Source organism: Lineus longissimus, chromosome 2, assembly GCF_910592395.1.
Source record: "Lineus longissimus chromosome 2, tnLinLong1.2, whole genome shotgun sequence".
Classification (NCBI taxonomy): Eukaryota; Metazoa; Nemertea; class Pilidiophora; order Heteronemertea; family Lineidae; genus Lineus; species Lineus longissimus.
This window is the reverse complement of record NC_088309.1, coordinates 24,402,581-24,424,765: the sequence shown is the minus strand read 5'-3', so window position 1 is coordinate 24,424,765 and position 22,185 is coordinate 24,402,581. Positions and strand designations below refer to the sequence as shown.

The window sequence follows — 22,185 nt, the reverse complement described above, 5'->3', positions numbered from 1 at the left end:
TAGTGTTGTTTACATTTGTGGTCGTTTCAATGAAAAATTACACACGCCACTGCCGCGCACCTTGACCAGAGACAAATTGGCGTTTCCTTAGCAGATTTGCGGTGATTGAAACATACGCATACCTTGTAGTATACTCATAAGACGCGCAAACAATAACGCGCCAACTAACATGCGACCGGCAGACTATTGGGGTCGTCTGGTGGACTCCGCCAGACAGATAGTTGGGCCAACAGTGAATGTGAACGGGGAACCCATTAAAACTGTAACAATCATTTCTCCAAGGGCATTGTTGTCTATAATCAAGAGAGATAAGGCATTCCGATCACGCAACAAATTAGACTACACGTTTAGCAGCACGAAAAAAAACCTAGCGGTCTAAGTGAGAGGCATGCAATCTGGTGACGAAAGCAGAAACTAACCGTGTGTGCGTAAGGCGCCGAATGGCACTTTCCTTTCATAGCTGGGCACCATCCGTGCGAAGTAATTTGGAAACTGTGACTCGCTCTACCAAAACTAGGCGCTTGTCGCATCTGAACTCGACATTTCACAAAAGGTCTACAATAGGGAAATGAACAACAAGTCCGTATCAACCTGTCAAGTTCAGATGCGACAAGCGCCTAGTTTTGGTAGAGCGGGTCACAACTATTCAACCCTTACATTCGGCACGTGCCCGCCATCCCACGACACCTCCTTCAAACACTCTTGACCTAGCCTCACCCCTACGTAGATCTGCAGCGGAAATTACGTATTTTACGTCATAGCGCGCGACTGCTCGACCAGCAAACAAGTCGACAGACGAGCGCTCTGCAGAAGTTTTGAGAGAAATCCTTCTGTTTGTGAACTTGGTTTGAAATTATGACAGTATATTCAAGAATACGAATCATTATCTTTGATTTCCGATCCGATTTTGAGATTGACAGTTTATTTGAATTTGAGTTGTCAAATATTGATATGACAGCTCTCCTGTTGCCGTGTACTGTTGGACTGTACTGTTGCAGTGTTGGGCTATGGGAATGGTGATGGTCTCGTCATTGCATGGATTAAAACGGCTGCTAATCTGTGTGCTCACCTGGTAAAGTAACTAAGTGTAAAGTACATTTTTCCTTTGCAGTGAAATAGTGGAAAGTGAGCAACAGAGCTTTAAAGCCTAATAAAGGCCTACGCCGTTCGTTAAAAATTTTGAATTTGTAATTGAATTTTAAAAAATCAAAATGTCCAATTGCGGAAATACGTACAAAATATAACTGTCAGCATTGTCGTTGTGTAGACTGATAGTGTATGAATACCAAGTTTGAACTATTTCGTATTCATAACAACCGCACTACGGCAATGGTGTAATAGTGTATTTCTATTCAACTGGACCAAAGGTAATTACGAACGGCGTACCCCTTTAAATCGATGCAAGAGGCTGAAATGATAACAAGGCATGGACAGAGACTTGACAACCCAGCCAACGTAGACGTTGACATCACTTCTAACGAGGCAGAGAGGCATGAATTTGGGAATGGGACGGAGGCGGCAGTTCCAAGAGTTTCTTTCAACCAAGGTGTTGCCCACGGTATGGGGAAGGTGGCAAAGTCTGACAGTTGGGTATACATGGATGGCGAAACTTCTCAGACTGTTAGAACCAAAAGGATGATGAGTCTCTGCAGGTTTGTTCCTATAGATCTTGTGATGTTTAGTTGTGTTTTAGCAGTATGATAGCCATCATTCCTGGGGCTCAGGGAACAATTTCAGAAACTACAATGCACTTCAGAGGTTGGAGTTGAGATGGCTTGAATTTCCTCTTCTCACAAGGAGATTATTCGAGGCACTTAAAATGTTAGGCCAAATTGCTGGCGTTGAGAGGACTTTCTTCTAAAGTTCTATCTCATCTGTGTCGAATTGCATCAATATTGTATTTCAGCATTTGCAGCGATGGCACTTTCTGTCGAATATGCCATGAAGGTGACCAGAAAGAAGAGTTGATATCTCCGTGCAAGTGTAGCGGTACCATGGGTATGATCCATCAGACCTGCATTGAAGCTTGGTTGAGTACATCCAACACAACCAGATGTGAGATCTGTAACTATGAGTACAATTTGCGCAGGGAGGATAAAACATTCAGAGAGGTATGACAAGGATGGTGTAACAGTAATTTGTAGCACAAATTCGGTACAGTCATGACAGAATACTCTTTAAGAAACACTCTTGAAACTGATAATACCATCCCTGATAGGGAAGGGAGGTGCCCTGCTTTATACAGAGGTCAAATCATTGTGGAGACCAAAAATCAACATGTTCTAGAGTCAAAGAAGACCTAGTCCTAATTCATAATTTTCGACTTTCAGTGGTTAAAGAGTCCATCCACCCCACAAGACAAGAAGAACATCATGGCAGACATGCTATGTTTCTGCCTACTGACGCCGTTGGCCTGTGTGAGCTGTTGGTTGTGCGTCTCTGGTGCAGCACATTACTACTCTTTCAAGGAAAAAAAACATTACTGGGAATCCATTGGCCTCATCAGTCTCACCATCTTCCTCGTCTCCATCTACTTCATATGGATGATGGCAAGTCATAATATAAGACATTCAGCTAAATCTCTGAAACTCGGTGTAAAGATTTGAGTTTGAAATTTTAAGATGTATTGTGTATCTGCCAAGCGGCGCCATCTACTGACAGAAGTCTCTTACTCTACTGTGATGACACACAGAATTTCATGTGTCCTTGATTCTAGATGCTAATGAGTAATGTGAAGTTAACTCTGGCCCTTTCAGGTTGCCATCCGCTATCACTGTCGAGTTTGGACTGACTGGAGATCCAAGAACAAGAAAGTCACCATTCTGAACTACACTCCATCTGGTGATGATGAGAGTGACGACTGCACACCGGTGTCGTCAAGGAAGTCCTCAGTGTCCATCGCTTTGGATGACATGTCGGGAGCGCATGCTGGCACAATGGGTGCGATTTGTGATGAAGAACTTGGAGCAACTGGGGGTGTTCCTTTAGCCAATGCTGCTCCTAGACAGACGTCCTCGCCAAGCGGTCTGAACCTGAATCCTATTGTTGAAGGATCACACAGTTATGTGTCATACTATGTTAACATGCATCACAGTGCTGTTTGCGAGGTTTGCCATCAGTCTCTACAAAAGCATAATGTTGTAGCTATCCAGCATCACCAAGATCCCACACAGGGGTGTGGGTCAGATTCAAATAACAATTGTGAAAATTTTCCTGACCAGAACGTGGTCTCGGTTCCAATGCCATACGTTTCAGTGCCACTTCTTCCATCGGTTCTCATCAGCTCCAGCTATCCATGTCTTCAGAAGTCCTCAAACACTGCGACAGAGAACGACACTCGGAAAACTTCTCGGCCGATGAGCTCTCCTCATGGCCAGCAAACTCTCAGGAAAACAACAAAGTCAGCAAACGTCAGCCCTGTTCAAAAACCTGACCAGGAATGGCTCCCAGATCCCAAACATTCCTCGACTCCATGCAAGAGGCAGAAGAAGCGTGCACGTATGGGTACGGATTTTGACCGTGTACTTTTGTCCGACTACGTCCAGGACAATCCAAGAACATCCAATCCTAGTCAAGCGAGGAGGCAGCCGAGTACTATTCATCGTGACACTGTGTACAAACTCCTCAGTAATCAGTCAGATACTTCAATCGAAGAAAATCAACCAAACAAAATGGCTAAAAAGGTGTTGAGCAAATATGGCTCGGCAGAAAGACTTTTGAATGTTTCGGATGCTGATCAGAGTAACTCCGATAGTTTCAACTCCTCTTCTGATGGACCGAAATTTCTCGCACAGGACAATACGTTGAGAGAAATCTGGGTGAAACCTCACTTGGTGACTAATTTAAGTGATGCTGATTTGAGGGTCAAGCTGGATGATTTAAAAGAAACCAGTGTTTAATTACTACAAGGTAGTCGCCTATCAAATCCACTATGGGGCATAAGCTCTGATCGGAACAGCTTCTTGTTTGATCTCCATGATAGTTGCATGTGATTTGTACATTGTTATGCACTTATTTTGATTATAATTTTTTATGAGGAAGGGGTAAAAAAACATGCACGAAAAAAAAAAATTCCATAATTTCATACTTTTATTCTGTTTACATGCAGATAAATCAATTGTGAAAATAATTATCTGATGAGGCTATGTCGATTTGTTCATTGGAAATAACTAATGTTGTCTCTGGTTTGCTACATTTTTAATTTGTCTGTGATTTTGTTGTAAGTAAAACTTCTGTGATCTATTGCCCATTTGGAACACATCATTGAATTCTTTCTGATTGAAAATGACCCAAAAAAATTTCTGAAAAATAAAACCCAGCCTCGTCTGACAACATGATCAAGCCCGATATTTTAATTTTAGTTGCTGTGGTTACAAAAAAAAGAGTTACAAAAAAATGTTTTCAGTCGTGCAAAATTGGATGAGGCTAGGAGAACGGACATTTTGTAAAATGCTCTATAAATATGGTACTCGGTATGCTATGAATAAGATGAGGGCTGTTTTTTAATGATCTGTGATAAAGTTTCAGGTTTTACTTAACTTTAAAGTTTTGATTTAGAATTTAAATTTTTGGTTATTATATTTACACAGTTTTTGTTTACATAGAAGTTCTAGTTCCTTTATTTTGAAATCTGTAAACCAGACCCTGAAGATTTTTCTTGGACCCTCTGCTGCAAGAGTGAAGCATTTGTTGTGTGGAAGTTCACCAAACTACATCATATTGTAATATTGCAGAAAATAGCTATGCTTATCTATGAAATTAAGAACCCCCGATTTGCCAAGCCATAATGTCTTATTCTACACAAAATTATTCTATCAATTCAACCAACATAACAATAATTGTAACTATTAATAGTTCTATGTACAATATAAACATGACATGATTTTGCAAATCTTTTTTTTTAACTCTAGAAGCCAAATATTTCAAACTTGAACTGTCCCGAAAAAACATTCCCCTCTTAGAAAAGAGCAAGACTTTTTGACCTGCACAGCGCACTATACCTGTGGTCACATCCTAACTTTGTTATGGTAAACTGAGGTTGAGGTAGATAGGCGCACCAGTGTGTTTTATGTTTTCTCCCCATCCAATAAAGTGCATATAATACAAGTCACAACAGATTTCATGGCTATAGCTTAATATCATATTCATTTACAACAATCCAAACTATGCACAAAGACATTGGTACAAAAGCCTCGACAGCTAAAATTATTATCTACCGGTACTTCAGTGTCATCCTGGGTTATCAGTAACAGCAATCCCAAGGTATTTCCTATCAAAAGGACAACCTGGGTGTGAAATAATTTGGTTTTCAAAAAGAAATGGCATCCCAGCATATCTGAGAGTTTTCCTCGTTGAACTTCAATAAGCAGCGTGGACTGGAATGGAACCATACATCCATCTTAAAGTCCCAGGCCATGTCCAACACCAGCAAAAATCATTATAAAATATCAGCCTTTGTTTGACACTGGTGTATTAACCACCTAAATCCGCCTAACCACCTAAATCCCACACCCAAGTTGCCCCTTTAAGCCTGAGTCCTAGTGTTTCATTGCGCTCCTACAAGTTACAAGTGAAAAATCTATCACAGATCTACTCCTCATCCAGTCGGTCACACCCTGTTATTGTTGGATACTTGGAGGACGAATCACCACCACTGTCACAATGCCAAAGTCTTGCCTGAAGATAGAGCACGAAAACATGAGCCAAACAATATGATGACAAATCAATTGAAAACAATTTTCATTCAAGGTAGAAACTACTAAAGTCCTTGAAAAATTTACAGATCAAATCACATTGGAATACAAGTAACTTGGACCCTAAGTGGGGTTGGATCTGAATCTCTGCTTTAAAATTAAACTGGAAATGAATCTCTGACAATATCAACTAGGTTCTCATTTAAGTCTTGTCCAATAATGCGGCCAGACTCAGACTGCATTATATCGAAGTAGGAAGGTTCATTTTTACCTGATCCAGATGAGCTGAACCATTCAGAGCAAAACGTCCTGAATCAATCTGCGAAAGATCAAGTATTGGCCACTTCACACTGGTAGGCTCCTAAAAGTGAATTAATCTGTGTGAATGTGTTGTTGTGGGTGTCTCTTCTGTCTCACGATACATCGGCACTTTTCATGTTATGTGAGCTGAGAGAGGAATATTTTTGTTACAACGTCGAACAAGATCCAATTCCCAACTGTCAAAGGCTGATATGAATAAAGTCTAGCAAATGCTTTTACTTCAATTTTGTACAGAAAGGTCTGGTGTAAATGTACATGGAGTTTTAGATAAAAGCATTTGCTAGTCTTTATTCATATCACCCAATATTACCATAGTCACCTGGAGACCACCAATTGAACCACGTGGTCCCCGTTTCAAATTTCTTTCATACCTGTTGTGGTGATTCTTTCACGGGGGCTGCCAAAGACACAGAAGGTCCAGCACTAGGATACCATCTCTCCGGCTGCATATTCTCCTTATACAGATCAAAAGTCCCTGGGTTACCTTGGTCTATCTGTGGACACAACCACAGATTTGAGGGTGGCAACCTGCTCTGGCTTGTTGAAGGTTCTGGGCGATAGGGAGAGAACAGGGTTGGCAAGTCTGGGGCTGGAGCTCCCTCAGTAGGGCTTGGTGGGTTCTGTGACATCACTGGTAGCATTTCCTTCATAAACTCGGCAGCAGGCAGGTTTTCACTGTCGGGTAAAGAAAATCACTCGTGGATAAAATCATGAGTAAAACTATCCTCATTTTGACCAGCTGGTTGTAGTAAATATAAGCAGTATGGAGATAACCTCTCTGCAATGCAAAACTCGGATAACAATAACTTAAAAGCAGTAAAATCTCTGCATATGACACAGCATGTCCCTCAACACCATGCTGATCTACTGTCGTTGTGCGTTTTAAAGGAGACTTAAGGATTGATGTTAACTGACGGTAAGTCATGCTTCAACACTATATATACTCACCCAAGAATTAACTTGCGCTTGAGTTGAGCTATGTGATCATGAACTCGGTCCTCCTGCTTTGCTTTCAGTCTGTGTGGCTTTTCAGCTTTCGTTCTGTCTCTGAAGGGGATAAAGACTGAATAAGAATCAGGTGGGCACGGTTTCTGCCAGAAGGCAAATGCCTCCCCTAAAATTTGGGCAAGGGTAAAAAGGTCAGGCCTAAATTTTACTGAGGGAAGAAAGAAAAATTATAATGGTGGTCGCACTTTTTACATCCACAAGAAAAAATGACACCAGTGAAAATGGCATTTCCCAGCAAGGCCCTCCAAAGCTCCATCTTTCCTCGATAAAGATTGCCTGCGAGGCAAGATTTTCATTATGAAGAAAGTCTGCCTTGTTGTTTTTAAAGAAAATCCTTTAGATTTCTCAGGTAACTCCCAGTTAAGGAATAGAACATTTCTTCCGGTATGTTCGCTTTCACCAATTTGTGCCATTATATTTTCAATATGATCTTAATGAAGCTAATATATATTGATCGCCAAGTGTAGGAGCTAAGTGCTCCTTTGAGAGCAGGAGATTCTCCATTGATGCTTCTAATTTTAGACAGGTTAACGAGTTGGTCAGATTCTTAGCATGGTCAACAGACATGCTAAGTGTAGATATAGCCCAACTGAATGCAAAGTCATCATGTTTTGAAATACAAGACGCAATGGAGGGGGCTCCAAGTCTCATTATACTTATGTTTTTGGCTTCAGGACCTGAAACCAAACTGGTTGTCTCACGAAATACTGGGAAGGTGGAGCTAAAACATACCGGTACACCAAAACTGAGGCATGCCACTGAGGTTTTGGGGGAAACAGAGATCCACCCAAGCGGTGTTTTGTGCGATAACCAATAACAGCATTTTTCAGATTTTCATTGAAAGCACGATGTCTTCCATAATGTTCTCCATTCCGTAATCTCACCAAATATGCTCCAGGGACAAGTGGTAGCCTAATACCACTCACAGTATTTGGGATCTCAGTCCCCTGAGTATACTGAAGGCTACCTGCTTTCAAGGACCCTTTAACCACCATTGTGCCTCAAGAGCGTTAAACCTCTGAAACCCTTTCACTAACACATTCCATTCCATCATATAATTGATTTGAGACAATACTGAGGAAGCTAACTGGGTGGAAGGTGAAAGCTTTAAGAAATCTGAACTTTGCGCATTAAAAATAATTTAAAAGTTTCATATTGTTACTTCTATTCAGTCTATTGATCAAGACCAGCCATCATTATCGATGAAATGATTGAACCAATCACTCTTAAAAATGGTTATCATATCAAAATGTGATTACTGATAATTCATCAAAATTACATTTGGAATATAAAATGGACTGATCAAGTTAACTCTTAAACCACAGAAGATGGGGAATTCAACATGATTGGAAATCTGTTCAAATGAAAGCTACCCATTCCAGACACACATGTTCAGCTAATGTAATTAGCAAGATTCCTTTGATTGCACTAATTTGAATTTCCAATTTCTTCGGAGGTAATTGGTACATGTGCGGGAGATAGATGATGTAACAGGAATGTAGTTAATGGGGCTATAATACACTGTGCTAAAAACTTTAGCTTAATCTTTTTTATTCAATTCCTTCTTGTACTTACTCGTTATTTTCATACCTCAGTTTATTAGGATGAGGCAGCATCAAGGCAGACATCGAGCCCAAGTCCGCTAGACTAAGTACTTTGCCAATGGGGTCTTGCCAACTCAGCCTCGAAACCTGAAAAAACACCAAGCATTCATGGCTTGTTTCTTCTAAACAGAGACTGATGTAATCCCCTTATTTTCTACACCTTTGATAGATAAGCAGAATCCATTGCATGGACCAGTGTTCATTTCTACAAAAGTTTTCATACAAGGTTTGAAATTCCATCACCTAGGAAAATAAAACAAAAGATTCCCCAATAAATATCAATTTCAGGTGATTGCTTTCTCCAGCAATGCACTATATTCTGTCATCAAACAATTGCAGTGCGGGAAACATTTCAGGAGGCACACCATCTGATAACCTAACAATTAAATCAACTCCCCAACTAATAAGTAAGCATACTCACAAACTGTTGCCCTCCATCAGCTGGTTGTGGCAAAGTTTCCTGCTCTGGGTTGCCACGCCGTAATACTGGCTGGTAGAACTGAGGGGGAATGCCCGAAATCCCAGGTGTCGGGATTGTGTTTTTTGTGACCTGGTCTTGAACATTGTCTAGCTTTGCCTTCTTTCTTCTATCTTTCATTAACTGGAGTACACCAGGAGTATCCTCCCTGAAATAAAGTAAAAAAAGAAGCAATCAGACCTGTTGACTACTTGATGTCGCCTGTTCATGTAGAATTGAGCCTCAGGTCCGCTCCTGAGGTCATTCTCTTTCACTATACATGAAACTTAGGAATACTTTATCGGCACACACCCTTATTGAGGGCAGTCATTCCCAAAATCATCCGCTGACCCACTAAAAGTTGATCAACCAACTTCTGTGTTTTAAAATCAATTCATCCTCTTCCTACCACTGCCTAGCCCACCGCTAATCTTACCATGAATTCAGTCTCTTCTTCATCTGACTGAGGTGACTGGATACCTTGCTATCATCACTTGTCCTTTCTTTCCGTTGACAACCTTTTTTACCTGATCTGCAGAGGAAGAAGAAGACAGATGTGATGCAACAACAATACAAGTGCCCAGCTGTGAAGGTGTAGTCTGCAACTTGTTTTGGCTCTGATACTTTCTATTTATACTGGTATACAAGACACCAGGTCTTGTCAGCAGCTTGATATTTTATCTGTTGTGTGCCAAGAGGATCAATCAATTTTAATTTATCCTCGAAGTCCTTACCTGAGTTTGCTTGGGTGAGGTAGGTCCTCTCTTGAGCATACCAAGTCAGGGAAATTACTGAATGAATCTCTCGATACCGTCTTGCTCCTTAACTGAAAGCCCAAAAAATTATTTACAATTTATCTTTAACAGAACCTTGCCAACAATTTTGACAGAAATGATAACAAATGTTTTCAATCATCTCCGAGGAAGTGACAAGGGGGATGAGACAACTTGGCCCCCTCCGTTGACATTTGCCTAGCTAGTACAACACCCGACTGATTCGGCTCTTCTTGTTCTTAATCTTTCTTGCAGGCAATCCTTCCCTAAGTGGTTATGAATAATTCTAACAGCAAGTACCTGTGCACCGACTTGGCATCATCAAGAATCCTGAAGCAAACAGAGCGCGTCCATCAAGATCAGGTCATTTGAAATGACATGTTTCCAATCAATTTTCTGCCTTAGGGATTCTCACTCAATCTCCAAATGATAATTGCCTAACCACTGATTTTATGTGTAGAGAGTGGAGAACAAATGTGAGTGTGGGTCTGAACCGTTAACCGTTACTCCTTAACCGGCTCCGGCGCTGCTTACTCTTGGTCATCATAGACTCCCGGGGTAGTCCATTGTGTCACCCTAATTAGATCTCCTCATGGTGAGGGACTGCGTCTGGAGTGTAGGTCATGGAGGCAACTCTTAGTTTTGCAATGGTCAAAGTGACAACTTGAGCAGTTACTGTTGCCATCAAGTGGTGACCATGGCTACTGTTTGATTTCATTATCATCCCCATTAGGCTCCGATTTCATAATGATGATGATCATTCATTCATCACCATCATCAACAACATCGTTTTATCATCATCATCATCATCAATAAACAGAACGTTGAGGGAAAACATAAGAGTGAGTCGATCCATCAACACATGAACCTAAATGGCTCTTAAAAGCAATCTTTGACAAGCATGTACCCCTGTCTTGCCAACGTCGTATGTACACAGGACGTAAATCGAGTTGCGGTGATCAGTTCAATAAGCAATCAATGAATAAGAAGATGAGAAGGGATTATTGGATTGAGTTCATCGAAAGAAGACTAGGTTACATGGCCCCGTTTATTAGCACTCTTCAAGGTGCAGTGCCAGTAGAAGACTGGAAATGTTTGTACAGTGGAACCCCGGTCGACAACCACCCCGGTAACGTGACCACCACGCTATGGAGACCAAGAATCGCTGGTCCTGAATGGTTTCCTCTCTAATTACCATTACAAGGCCCCTGGTAACACGACCACCCCGGTACCCAGACCATGACTACTGGATTATCATCTGTCCTAAAACTTTGTTGACTTTGGAAATGTTTCAGAATTTTGAACTTCACTTACCCTGCCCAACTGCCTGTCAAACACAGATTGCCCAGTGTCTATCTTGGATGAACCACTGAAAAAGAGAGAGATGATGTAGGATGAAGACTGAAGTTTACCAAATCAAAAGACGATTTATTCTCCCCACGAAGATAAGCTGTACTAATTTTGTCATTCAAACTTTTGTCTCATACAAAAATGGTTGATGATCCAAATATTCATGCACTCATCTCTTTCTCCTAAGATAAAATGACATCAAAGTCACCAAATACCATCATGGATTTTTGATCAGCTCAATTCTGGCATGCCACGAATCCTTCATCAAAAATTGATCTTTGTCATCTACAACACAGTCCGTTAGTCTGAATTCAGCAGATAACTTTAGAATATTGACATTAATATTGACATTCAGAGACCTCATACAAGAATCTTGATATCACACAAATTGAAACAGGTCGATGAATAGGAATGAACTTCCTCCTTTTATTTTACCTCAAATATTGGCCAGGAGAATTGAATTTGATACGCGGCTCATTAGAAAGGTTAAGGGAGTTTTCAAGTAAAGAACAAGCCACTGATTTCACCTGCCACATTTTGGTCATGAAGTTCCTCATCGGGTCTTCAAATTGTCACCAACACACTATACCATCAATATATCCTTCCTGAAATGCAACCAACGTGCCACCAAAACACTAGCATTTCGGTAGCTTAGCGTTTTGGTAGCGTGTCGGTAGATTTCCCACATTACCGTAATACAAGTTCTAAGACATCATACCAAATGAAGCTCCTCCTAGAAGCATAATGTTAGCAGAGTGTACAACAGCCAAGGATCGAGCCAAACGAACAATGTAAAGCCACGCTTATATCAAATGCTTCAGAGGCACCTTCGATGAATTCAATTTCCCCAAAGGACGGCCAATCACAATAACAACATTATCACTCTGCGAGGGATGCTTCCTACGGAAACATGAAAATGACATCGCCATCCAACGTTGATACTATTGAACTGATAAGAATCTCATTTCTACATTAGCTAATCCGTAAAATGATTTGTACTCCAGGCACATCTATGCCTATCATTGGAATGCCAACTGCACCTAACAATCCAACACACAAATGAGTGAAAAGAGTCTAGATTACAAATCAGTTCAACTGTTTTTTAGCAAAGAAATTGTGAAAAGCACTGCGATTCATCATTTCAGAATGGCTACAAATGACGTACCAGTAGTAATAAAGCTTTTCTTTTAGAAGGGAAACTATAAATTTTGGCATTTTAGTCTGACATCATCAACAGTAGAGGTATACGACTTCACACTTGTAACCCCCAGTCTATCCTGAAACCTTTCAGTTGTGATCTACTGAGATGAGCTGCTCAATCAGCGCTGTAACATATGCATTTCCAGCTCGTACCCACTGATACGCCTTATGGTGAAGTAAGGCAAGTAAGGCAAAGAGATCTGGCTAGTGGACCTCATCACCACTAGTCAGAGACCCGAGCCACTACAGAACTAGCGTGGCTGATCATTTTGATGGCAACAAAAGGACATGGGGGAAATATGCATGAGGCAAAATGAGAGGGCATGGATTGGAGAGTACAATGTCAGCCTCGGAGAATTTCACCCTTATCAGGATAGAACAGTCAACGAAGTTGGCAAATCTTGCCATCCTTGTTTGTGAGTCGATGGATGGACCATTGACATTACCAGAGATAAATGGAAGGGCACTGAAAGGATTATGTCCGACCGCCTTGGAGGAATTCACCCTAATTGGGAGAGCAAATCTGCAAGAAGTTCAAACAAAATGACACTGTGACACCTCATAAGTGACTAGTTGGACAAGAACATGACTCTAGTGCCCTTGATTCGGAAAAGTCCCAATCACGTTCAACTGGTTTCAATCAAAGTCAAGGCTCAGACTTACCAACGACCTCCTAATCAGAAATAATCATGTAGTGCGTTAACCACAACTCCTCCCTTGGCAGTTTACACACCAGGAGTGGGTGGACAACCAAGTCATTACCGAGTGTCATTATATATGACCCCTTTGGATTGCTGAACTTCTTTAACTCGATCTTTACCTCTCTGTCATCCATTTCCAATTCCCAAAGCAATCCGTCTCTCGATCCAGCTTCTTTCTTTCTATCATGCCATTGGAATGAATAGTGTTATGTGAACACTGGCAAGTTTCATGTTTGTGGTTCTAGGCAAACTTAAGGCTGCCTTGGAACAGATTTGCATGGTCTGCCCCATCTAAATCATGAGCAGGACAGGCTTAAGGGGTCTTACACTCACACAACCATCCCACCACCCTTTTAGCCCCATCCAAACCATGAGCAGCCTCCACATCTTCTGATCAGCCGACCGAGAGGGCAATATCAATCACTCCTCCATTGATCACATGGTTAGCATATACGATGGATACTCAGCCCATACTGGCTCCGTGTTGCCATCAAATCTAAAATATCCCTGCGTTCAGTTACCAAACGTCCAGCCATCGATCACTCGATAATTGTCCCAAATGTACACATCACACTGGACACTGGAAATCTCTTTATATGATGATGAGCATTGCTTACACAGGGAACATTTGTTGTTGTAGGGACTATGGAGGTCAATCCTATTTGAGGGCGGCAATACCTTGGTTACCAACAAGCCTACAGAGGCAAGGCCAAACCAGCTGAACCATAATCGACACTGTTAAACCTTCAAAAGACATATGAATGATTCTGCACCATGACAAACTGGCCCAAATCACGCACACACAGAGTCTGTAGCTCCAGTCAGTAGAACTAGAAGTTTGAGAGTCAATAAAGATGCAGGACACAATCAAGTTATCTTCCATGGGTTGAGCTGTCAGTGAGCAGGCCACTGATCCGTGCCATCGGCAGCGTTGTACTACATCATTTCATTATCGACATCATTTGTAGGATAAGCATTTTGATGGATGCGAGGAATTCATTTGAGATTTGGCATTTTGATGCGCATGGAGATTATTAGAATGTAGAAATGTTTTAGTTTTGACAGAGCTAACTAATGAATCATGTCTGATGGGAGAAAATCTGCAAATCTAATTTGCTATTTGGTTTTCATGCACACATAATTCAATTGAGTGACAAATATCACGATTATAGGGAGAAAAGTGAGGAGAAAGCGCTATGATATATCGATCATTTTCATAGAATGAGGTAATGGTGAACTGACATCAAGAATGAATGAAAGCCACACCAACATCAAAGAAACCAAGACTGCACATAGTCATCGCCACCAACTGGTTAAGAAAAGGACTTTGGGAGAAGATAGATAGTGCTGGCTGAAAATTCTCTAAGTATACTGGCACCTCTTGCCCCAGGTACATGTTGTATTGTCCAAGTCTCAATCTGCTGGTTTTGCCTGAGGAACTTATGAATCCCCCAGCTTACTTCCACTGGATCCCTCTCAGAAGTCTAATTAACAGGGAACTGGAATGAGCCCCTTGTAGTAACCCCCAATCCTCGAAAAATTTCATCAGCCACACAAATCACCTGATGACCTCACGGAGACGAAGCATGATATTGATATCGAAATTCTCAAAGGTATCGCTCTTATCGGGAAGCCAGGCGGGAATGATCAAGGAATCAATAACAGTTGAGGTCTTTACATTTGAGAATCGGCTTAATTTCGACAAGGGAACTTTTCCAATAAGGACACCCAATTGGACCTGTCTGACTCTTTATATTCTTCTTCTTGCCATGCGCCCCTTTCAACGAATGATAGTATGGGACACCCATTTTAAATATCGGATCCCAAGCGATGCAACTTGCAAGTTCAAATGGTGCATTTATAATTTTGAGTTACCAGTTTGCTAAGATTTGTAAGATTTGTGAGGAAAAAGTAGCAAGATGATTTCAATAGCTTTAACCTCAAAATGAAATGTTATCATTGATTTAACATACTGTTTTGTAGTGAAATCTGTTCAACTTACAGTATTCTCTCATCCACTTGGCCAGGGACAGACCGTTCATCTGGCGGTTCTGGGTCACCAGACTCCTGTTCTTCCTTTACGACGTCAGCAGGTTTCCGACGGACAGTTTCTGATGCCCTGACAAAATAAATAGAATTAGACTTAAAAAATGGATTTTCGTTTTACAATTACAATACGTGTTTAAATGCAGGAACAATGCAAGCAATGCTTGTGCATGGACCAGATTGAACAAGCTTAAAATCCTTGCAAAAGATCTGACAGCAATAACATTTGCGCAACCAGTAGGGATGCATTTTCAAATGCTAATCAATATATATTGACATTTTGAGTCAATTACACATCTTTGTTAATATTGTAACATTAGTGAGACTATCATGTGATTAGATCTAAAATTTACTGGACCCATCAGTGAAAAGGCAGCTCTTCTCTGCATTTACACTGATAAGAAATAGAAATATTGAATATATAGTTTTTCCAATTAATTTTATAATGGATAAATCATACTCACAGATCAGTCACAAGAAAGGTAATATTTCTAAAGTATTGATTGCAGGAAATGATTGGTGTGCCTTGGGAACTGAATGTTAATGGCTTGTATATCAGGGTTTAAATTAAGTTGTTGACTCTGGCCATTTAGATACAGGCCTTACTTTCCCTCTTAAAAAACACCCTTTATCTTTGAATTAGCAATTGTGGGGTTGAGCTTTTGGTGACCCTGAGCAGAACAACTAGAACCGTTTTAAATCATAAGGCTTTTGGTAAACAGCAACATCGACCACCAGCAATGATCAAGTCATTTCCTGATGAGTCTTGTGTAGAGTACAGACGACAATTTAAAGTACACTGATTTTCAAACTTCGCTTGTGATAATAGAACCTTTTGACAATAATGAAATTGAGGTGATGAACCTATTTGGATTGCCCTGAAAGTAAGCCTATCTTGGCATCGCATCAACCTATAATGAATACAACAAAAGGAATGCAACAATCCCTTGGAAATACAAGGGTCAAATATTGAAAACCACTCCAGACAGAGTCAGATGCCCTCGAGTCATGATGATGTCTTTTAGGATATCAAAGAATCCCATTTCCTGAAGATGCCGACTCACCAATTCAATTAGCTTGGATCTGAAGATCACGATGAAAGAATCCACAGAAATGCAGGCTTGCTCAGTTCAGAGTAACGCAAAAACAGAAACCTTTGAAACTTGTCTTTCCTTTTTTATATCAGTAATCAGACCTGAATTCTTCATTGCATTATTGACAGCTATAAATAAGACTCTAAACATCTGCTAATGTTCCCTAACTCTTCAATCAGCAACATCATAGATTGTGCCATCTGCCAATTCACCCTCACTCTTCAATCAAGCAACCTCATAGATTATAACATCATACCTGGAGATTATACAATCTGCTATGCTCACTCAAACTTCTTCAATCAATCAGCATAGATTCTACTTTTTACCATGCATCCTGACACTTCTTCAATCACACAAGACCATATATTTTAAATACAGTCAATATGTTGGAATTCTCTCAAGTTCTGTTTGTAAGAACTATCCTGAACTAAACATGCCCTAAAACACGATATTTCAGTCAGTACAAACCAACTTACCAGGTTTCTCTCTTCAAATACACATCGGAATTCAACTGCCATTCAGTTCAAATTATGTTCAGGTAAGAATTGAACTCTGCCACTTTAAATCTCCACCTGGATTCAAATGTTGTGCGGCCAGGAGGATTTAATCATTTAATGCTGATGGGCGCCAAAGCAATTTGAATTGAAGTCGGTAAAATGGCTTCAGTATGTTACTGGGGAAGTAAGAAATACCATTACCAGTCAGTAGACCGTGGAAACATCAAATATCAACTGCGTATGAAGATTTGAGTACACAGAATTACCACACTATCTTTTGAACGATTGTCGATTGCAGAAGAAGAAGAATGATTCAAACAAAGCAACCTCTTCTCATGTTGGTGAGCAACAATACCACAGGTAGCAATTGACAATACCACAGGTAGCAAACTAAGTCAATATTAGACAATGGTGAATTCCTTCTTTTTTTTGTTCATAAACATACAATGTTCGACAACATCAACTACTACTACATGAGACCTGAGAAGAAACGCATTATCACAATTTGCCTACAAGGAATCAACAGGAATCGTTAAAAAAACGCAAGATTTATACCTTTAGACACCAAGGCAATGAAATTATGTTCTAATGCAATCCGCCCGTGGCAAACAAACTGATGGATGTTCTAATTATAGCTACAGAGACAACTAGCTCATCTTGTGAGGCTTGCAGGGATAGAGAAAGGCTGGGAAGATGTGACTGTGTAATAGTGATCAACAGATTTCTCATTAGCTGATGAACAGTAGGAAAATTCTTTGAGGTGCCAGGCACATTTGCACCACAAAAGTGTAATTAGTAATTGTTTGGTACAACAATCAAATATTATAGGTATTCGTCATCTATACTACAGTGGAACCTTGGTAACATGACTACTCATAGGACCGAGGTTGAATGGTCGCGTTACCGGGATGGTTGCATTAGTGAAGTTGAAAATCCGGGGACAAAATGCATGATCAGGTTTTACCGCCAAAATTGTAGAACTTATTCAAAATGATGATGCTTCTTAACAGAAATCATGGTAGCATTCGTTTTGTCAGTTCTCATCATGCCACAGTTTAGAATGCTCAAGGCGATTCTTGGTCGTCATAGCGGGGTGGTCGAATTACTGGATGGTACCGGTATATGAATGAAGTTAAGTTCAGATGGAAGCCGATGAATTAGCCTTCATAACAAAGCAGTTTGAAAAAAAGAAAGGGCAATGCCCAGAGCGGAACAGAAGAGAAAGTCTACTCTTACCTTAAAAATGGCAGAATACTGGGTTGGTCTTTCAACACTGACTGTTTGCTGGTGCCTGGGTGATCACAATATCCTCTAGTTGTCCATTCCCTTGGCTTTTCCATTCTACCATAAAGACAATGTCGCACGGACTGACGGTATCACCTAAAAAAAGAGGGAATAATAATGACAACTGCAAAGGAGGTAGTTTCAGTGTTTCAGAAAGAACATTTCCTTTGTAGCATGTTAATAGCCTTACATCAAAGTATTCCAACGTGGCACAGATCCAAGGTTGGTGAGCGTCCCCCCCCTTTATTTTAGAAGATTCTTTAAAACTGATCATGACTTTTGGGAAACTGATGTTAGGAACTCATTGCACACATTGTTTTTTTGAGGCGACTCTTCTTTTTCAGATTTCTGATACTGTCCATGTCGAACATCAATATTACAGGTTTTTCACCATCAAATCAATGTATTGGTCAAATCGTAAATCAATGAATAAACCTTCCACTCCAGAAACATACAGTATGTAAGCCCCCAGGTTATTTCTGTATTCCACATTGAGTATTTGACCTGTCCAGACAGACTGGTTATCAATGAGATAGATGAGACATTGAGGAGTCACGACCCGAGTCACTGCACGCCAGCCCAACAACCGTGAGATTGTTATGTATTGAGATGAGAGTAATGGAAGAATGTATATTTATTGCGATCAATATGACATAGATGGGGAATGGCCTTCTTCGAGACGCTGGGACTGCCGAAAATGACTGTAAGGTACGCATTGACATCCAAAATGGGTGTCCTTGCATCCATTTTCTACGGAATAAAAAGCAACTCGTGTTAACAGAGCAATTTGTGTTTGAGAGCAAACTCAATTTTATAAATAACATCAAACTAGTGCTGAGATGTATCATTTATGTCACTGTTGTTACTAACAAACTGTTTTATCTTATCAAGATATCATATTTGAAGTCAGATCAATATATTGGCATTTGCATTATATCCTTTGGTATAATATTTGTAATGAATATAAATATCCATATTGACCAATTACTACAAGAATAGGACTTACAGGATATATTTACATCAAATAGATCCAAATGTACCAACCGGGATTAGCACGTCAATAGAGTTCAAGAGATGAACGGAGTTAACTGCAAAGCGATGGATGCTTGAGAAAAAACTTGCATGTTTTTAAAAACAGTGAACTGGTTGTTATTGTCAATCATAAAGTATGGCAATGTATAAGTACATGTAAATAGCAGCTACTGCTGTCATAATATTGAAAATTATTTTAAAACAGACAGATTTTGTAAAAGTTACTTTGTCAGAAGCAAGAGGTATAAAATCAACCTCCAAATAGTCTGACCAAACACAATTGACTTGGTCCAACATAATCTAAAACCAAGCTGATGGATTTCATTGAATGGTTTATGTCTTAGCAGAGTCCATACCAGCAAGAAACTTGAGAGTTGAGGAAACACTCAAAGGAGCAGCCTTGGGAGGATGCTGAAAGCAGGTCATCAATCAACCACAGCTCTCTGCAACCTTGATGGGATTCAACAAATATAGAATTGCCAAGATACTGACATCCTTGCTAAGTATTTTACAGGTAGAAGTTGAAAATCAAGATTCCTTCTGCCTGTCGGCCACTTCTTCAGCTTATGCCATGACCTGGAGCGGATTTCAATGAAAACTAAAGAACTTCATCAGCTTCATTGTTTTCAATAGTGTTGAAAATGGCCCAGATTAATTCTGCCACTGACACTCCAGGGGTGCTGAAGAATACTTTGTTCAGGCTAAAAGTTGAACCTGAAGTTTTAAAACCCTGCACTTCTTTCTGGGACAACTGGTATAGAATTTTAAGAATTCATTCTACAGCAGTTCACATAAATCTGCTGGAAGATTTGACATTCGACATGTTTCCGATACCAACCATTTCAAGTTGATTGGAATATAAAAGGCATTATGAGCTCAGAAGTTTGAATTTAAAAGTCAGATTAATTCTTGCAAAAATATAAAAATCAAGATAATCCATGATGCCACGAGACAGTGCAGTAAAAGCCACCCACAATAGATAAACATGACGAACTCATGAAATTCTTTCGAATTTATTATGGCATGTCTTGCTACTGATACTAGGTGTTCGATTACTATAGTATTGTAATGGTAAAATGATACATCAAAATAAGGCCTTTTACACCCTTACCTCTTATTCAAATTGACAATCTTCCATTAATTCCCGATGTTTAGAATGACAACCTAAATATCACAGATCACAACAGGAATTCTATCCATGAATTGCTGCCTTAGAATTTCCATCATTCAGTCACATCACATTTCTTCATGAAAGACATTTTTTCTCACTATCCAAAGAAAGGCTCTCTGGCTACACTAACTAGAGCAGACCTAATGTCTGTTGGGTTTTGCCCCTTTCTTTACTGACTACAAATGCAATAGCAAGACACACAAAACAGGACTAGGCAACAAACTGCTACGCAAAATACAAGTACTGCTGTCAAAGGCTCCATTCACCACACATACTTGGGCACAGGTCAGTTAGTCCTGCTTTCGAGAAATTCAGAATCAAACTTTCAGTCCTATCAACCTCAATCCTGCGATAAATTCAAACTACAAATATACTCTCCCGAGAGTGAGAACATGGACTAAAAGACAGTAGTCAGACAGTGATATTCCAACACATGAAAACACTTGAAAACCAAGTGAATGAGGATTATCCGAAATTATCCACAAAAGGCACAAAAAGACTGCCTCCTTGTAACCTCTCAGGAAAGAAAACACTTTGCGATGTTGCTATCGAACGCAAGACATAATCGCCCTTGAGCCTTTTCCAATATGAGAAAAACTTTGACTCGTATTCAAAGCTTCCCAGTGTTGAGAGTATCCACTGAACCAATATCAATCACTGATCAATCCCTTTACCAATAACCAATCACTGGCTCTGCAACCGAACTAAACGCCAGCATCGGTATGATCACGCACACCACCTTTAGTTGGCTATCATCCTAGGCAAACATTTTCATCAGCAGACAAGACAGAATGAATCACTGAATCACAGCCCAGCCAGTCCTTACGACATCCACGGCTATTAATAGAAGGCAATTTATTGATTTTGGAAGATATCTTGGTTGGGGGCCTTCGGCCCCCCAAGCCCCAGGGGGCCTCCGGCCCCCCTAGGTACAACTTCCTGTGCTTTATCCTACATAGTGTGATCTAATCGGAAAGAAATTTGATCTGGGTAAATTAATTTGCAATTTTGATGAACTGAGCCAGTAAAAATTAACAAAATTGTGAAGCTGAGGCAATTTTCTGTCAACTCGTGACTCACAGCTCCCACCTCTTGCCAAGTATTTCTTACATAAGACAAGGTTTATTGCAGGAATTTCATCACAAAAATAAGATCCATCGAAAGCTGTTGGCTTAAAAAACTCAGGGGTCTTAGGCCCATCAAGCAAACAAACAAGGAAGTCATGAAGATTACTTTGATATATTTTTATTGAATTATATTTTGAGAAACAACAAATTGTTACACTACAGGAAGTTTGCAGGGGGTTTTATTAAAGTGGCATAGACAGTGGTCAGAGTGCTGGGACAGTGGGAGCCTGGGTTCATAATCATAATCACTAAATCAGTGTCGTTCACTCACTTCAGACTCTGGCTAGCTAGTCTGGGTCTGGCATGCCAACCGTGCCCAGTTTTATCAGCAACTCAAGGTGTTCCACTGTAGGTGCATGACTATGCATGCTATGACATGATGAGGGGGGGGGGGGGCTACCATAAATCATTTAGGCCTAAAGGCCAGGGCAGGGGCACATCATGGATGGATATTGGGTTTCGAGAGACTGGGACACTATGTATGCTTGACGGTGTATGCTTGACTTTGCCCAACCCAAGTAATATCAAGGAAATAGTGTAACTTAGTCACCAAAACGAATTTTACTGTTAAAGCAAGTTCATGAAAATTGCAAATTGGTCCCACTTCACCGAGTGACCAAATGATGACGTGCCGAATGACATAACATCACTGAATGATCTGCAACCGGGATCTCCAACCCCAGTTTTACTTACCAGGAATTTTAACAACTGCAACAACAGTAGAAGTGAGGCGGTATCGGTATCGTAGAAGAGCTATTTAGATGCCAAAGGCTGACTCGTGACTCGGCAATTGGTATCGTACTGTAAAAGACCCATTCAGATTTATA

At 40.4% G+C, this 22,185-nt stretch overlaps 2 protein-coding genes across 3 annotated transcripts; one reads left to right on the top strand and one right to left on the bottom strand.

The window, feature by feature from the left end:
- The first annotated feature begins 1,241 nt into the window (after positions 1-1,241).
- On the top strand, positions 1,242-3,899 carry LOC135483029 (E3 ubiquitin-protein ligase MARCHF4-like). The gene is made up of 4 exons (XM_064763528.1): positions 1,242-1,652; positions 1,907-2,111; positions 2,331-2,549; positions 2,757-3,899. Exons 1-4 carry the CDS (start codon positions 1,399-1,401, stop codon positions 3,897-3,899), a joined length of 1,821 nt encoding a protein of 606 aa, XP_064619598.1. The 5' UTR covers positions 1,242-1,398.
- Positions 3,900-4,636: 737 nt separating this feature from the next.
- LOC135483823 (uncharacterized) lies at positions 4,637-21,034 on the bottom strand. Of its 2 annotated transcripts, none has more exons than XM_064764872.1 (12): positions 20,172-21,034; positions 17,981-18,124; positions 15,110-15,226; positions 11,171-11,225; positions 9,818-9,909; positions 9,520-9,615; positions 9,048-9,252; positions 8,613-8,713; positions 6,963-7,061; positions 6,386-6,689; positions 5,965-6,054; positions 4,637-5,676 (listed from the first exon to the last, which is right to left on the bottom strand). In XM_064764872.1, exons 2-12 carry the CDS (start codon positions 18,082-18,084, stop codon positions 5,590-5,592), a joined length of 1,350 nt encoding a protein of 449 aa, XP_064620942.1. In that variant the 5' UTR covers positions 18,085-18,124; positions 20,172-21,034; the 3' UTR covers positions 4,637-5,589. The 2 variants fall into 2 exon arrangements, with proteins under 2 accessions (XP_064620942.1, XP_064620941.1); XM_064764871.1 differs by having other exon boundaries at positions 8,598-8,713; positions 20,172-21,033.
- Between the last annotated feature and the right edge of the window lie 1,151 nt (positions 21,035-22,185).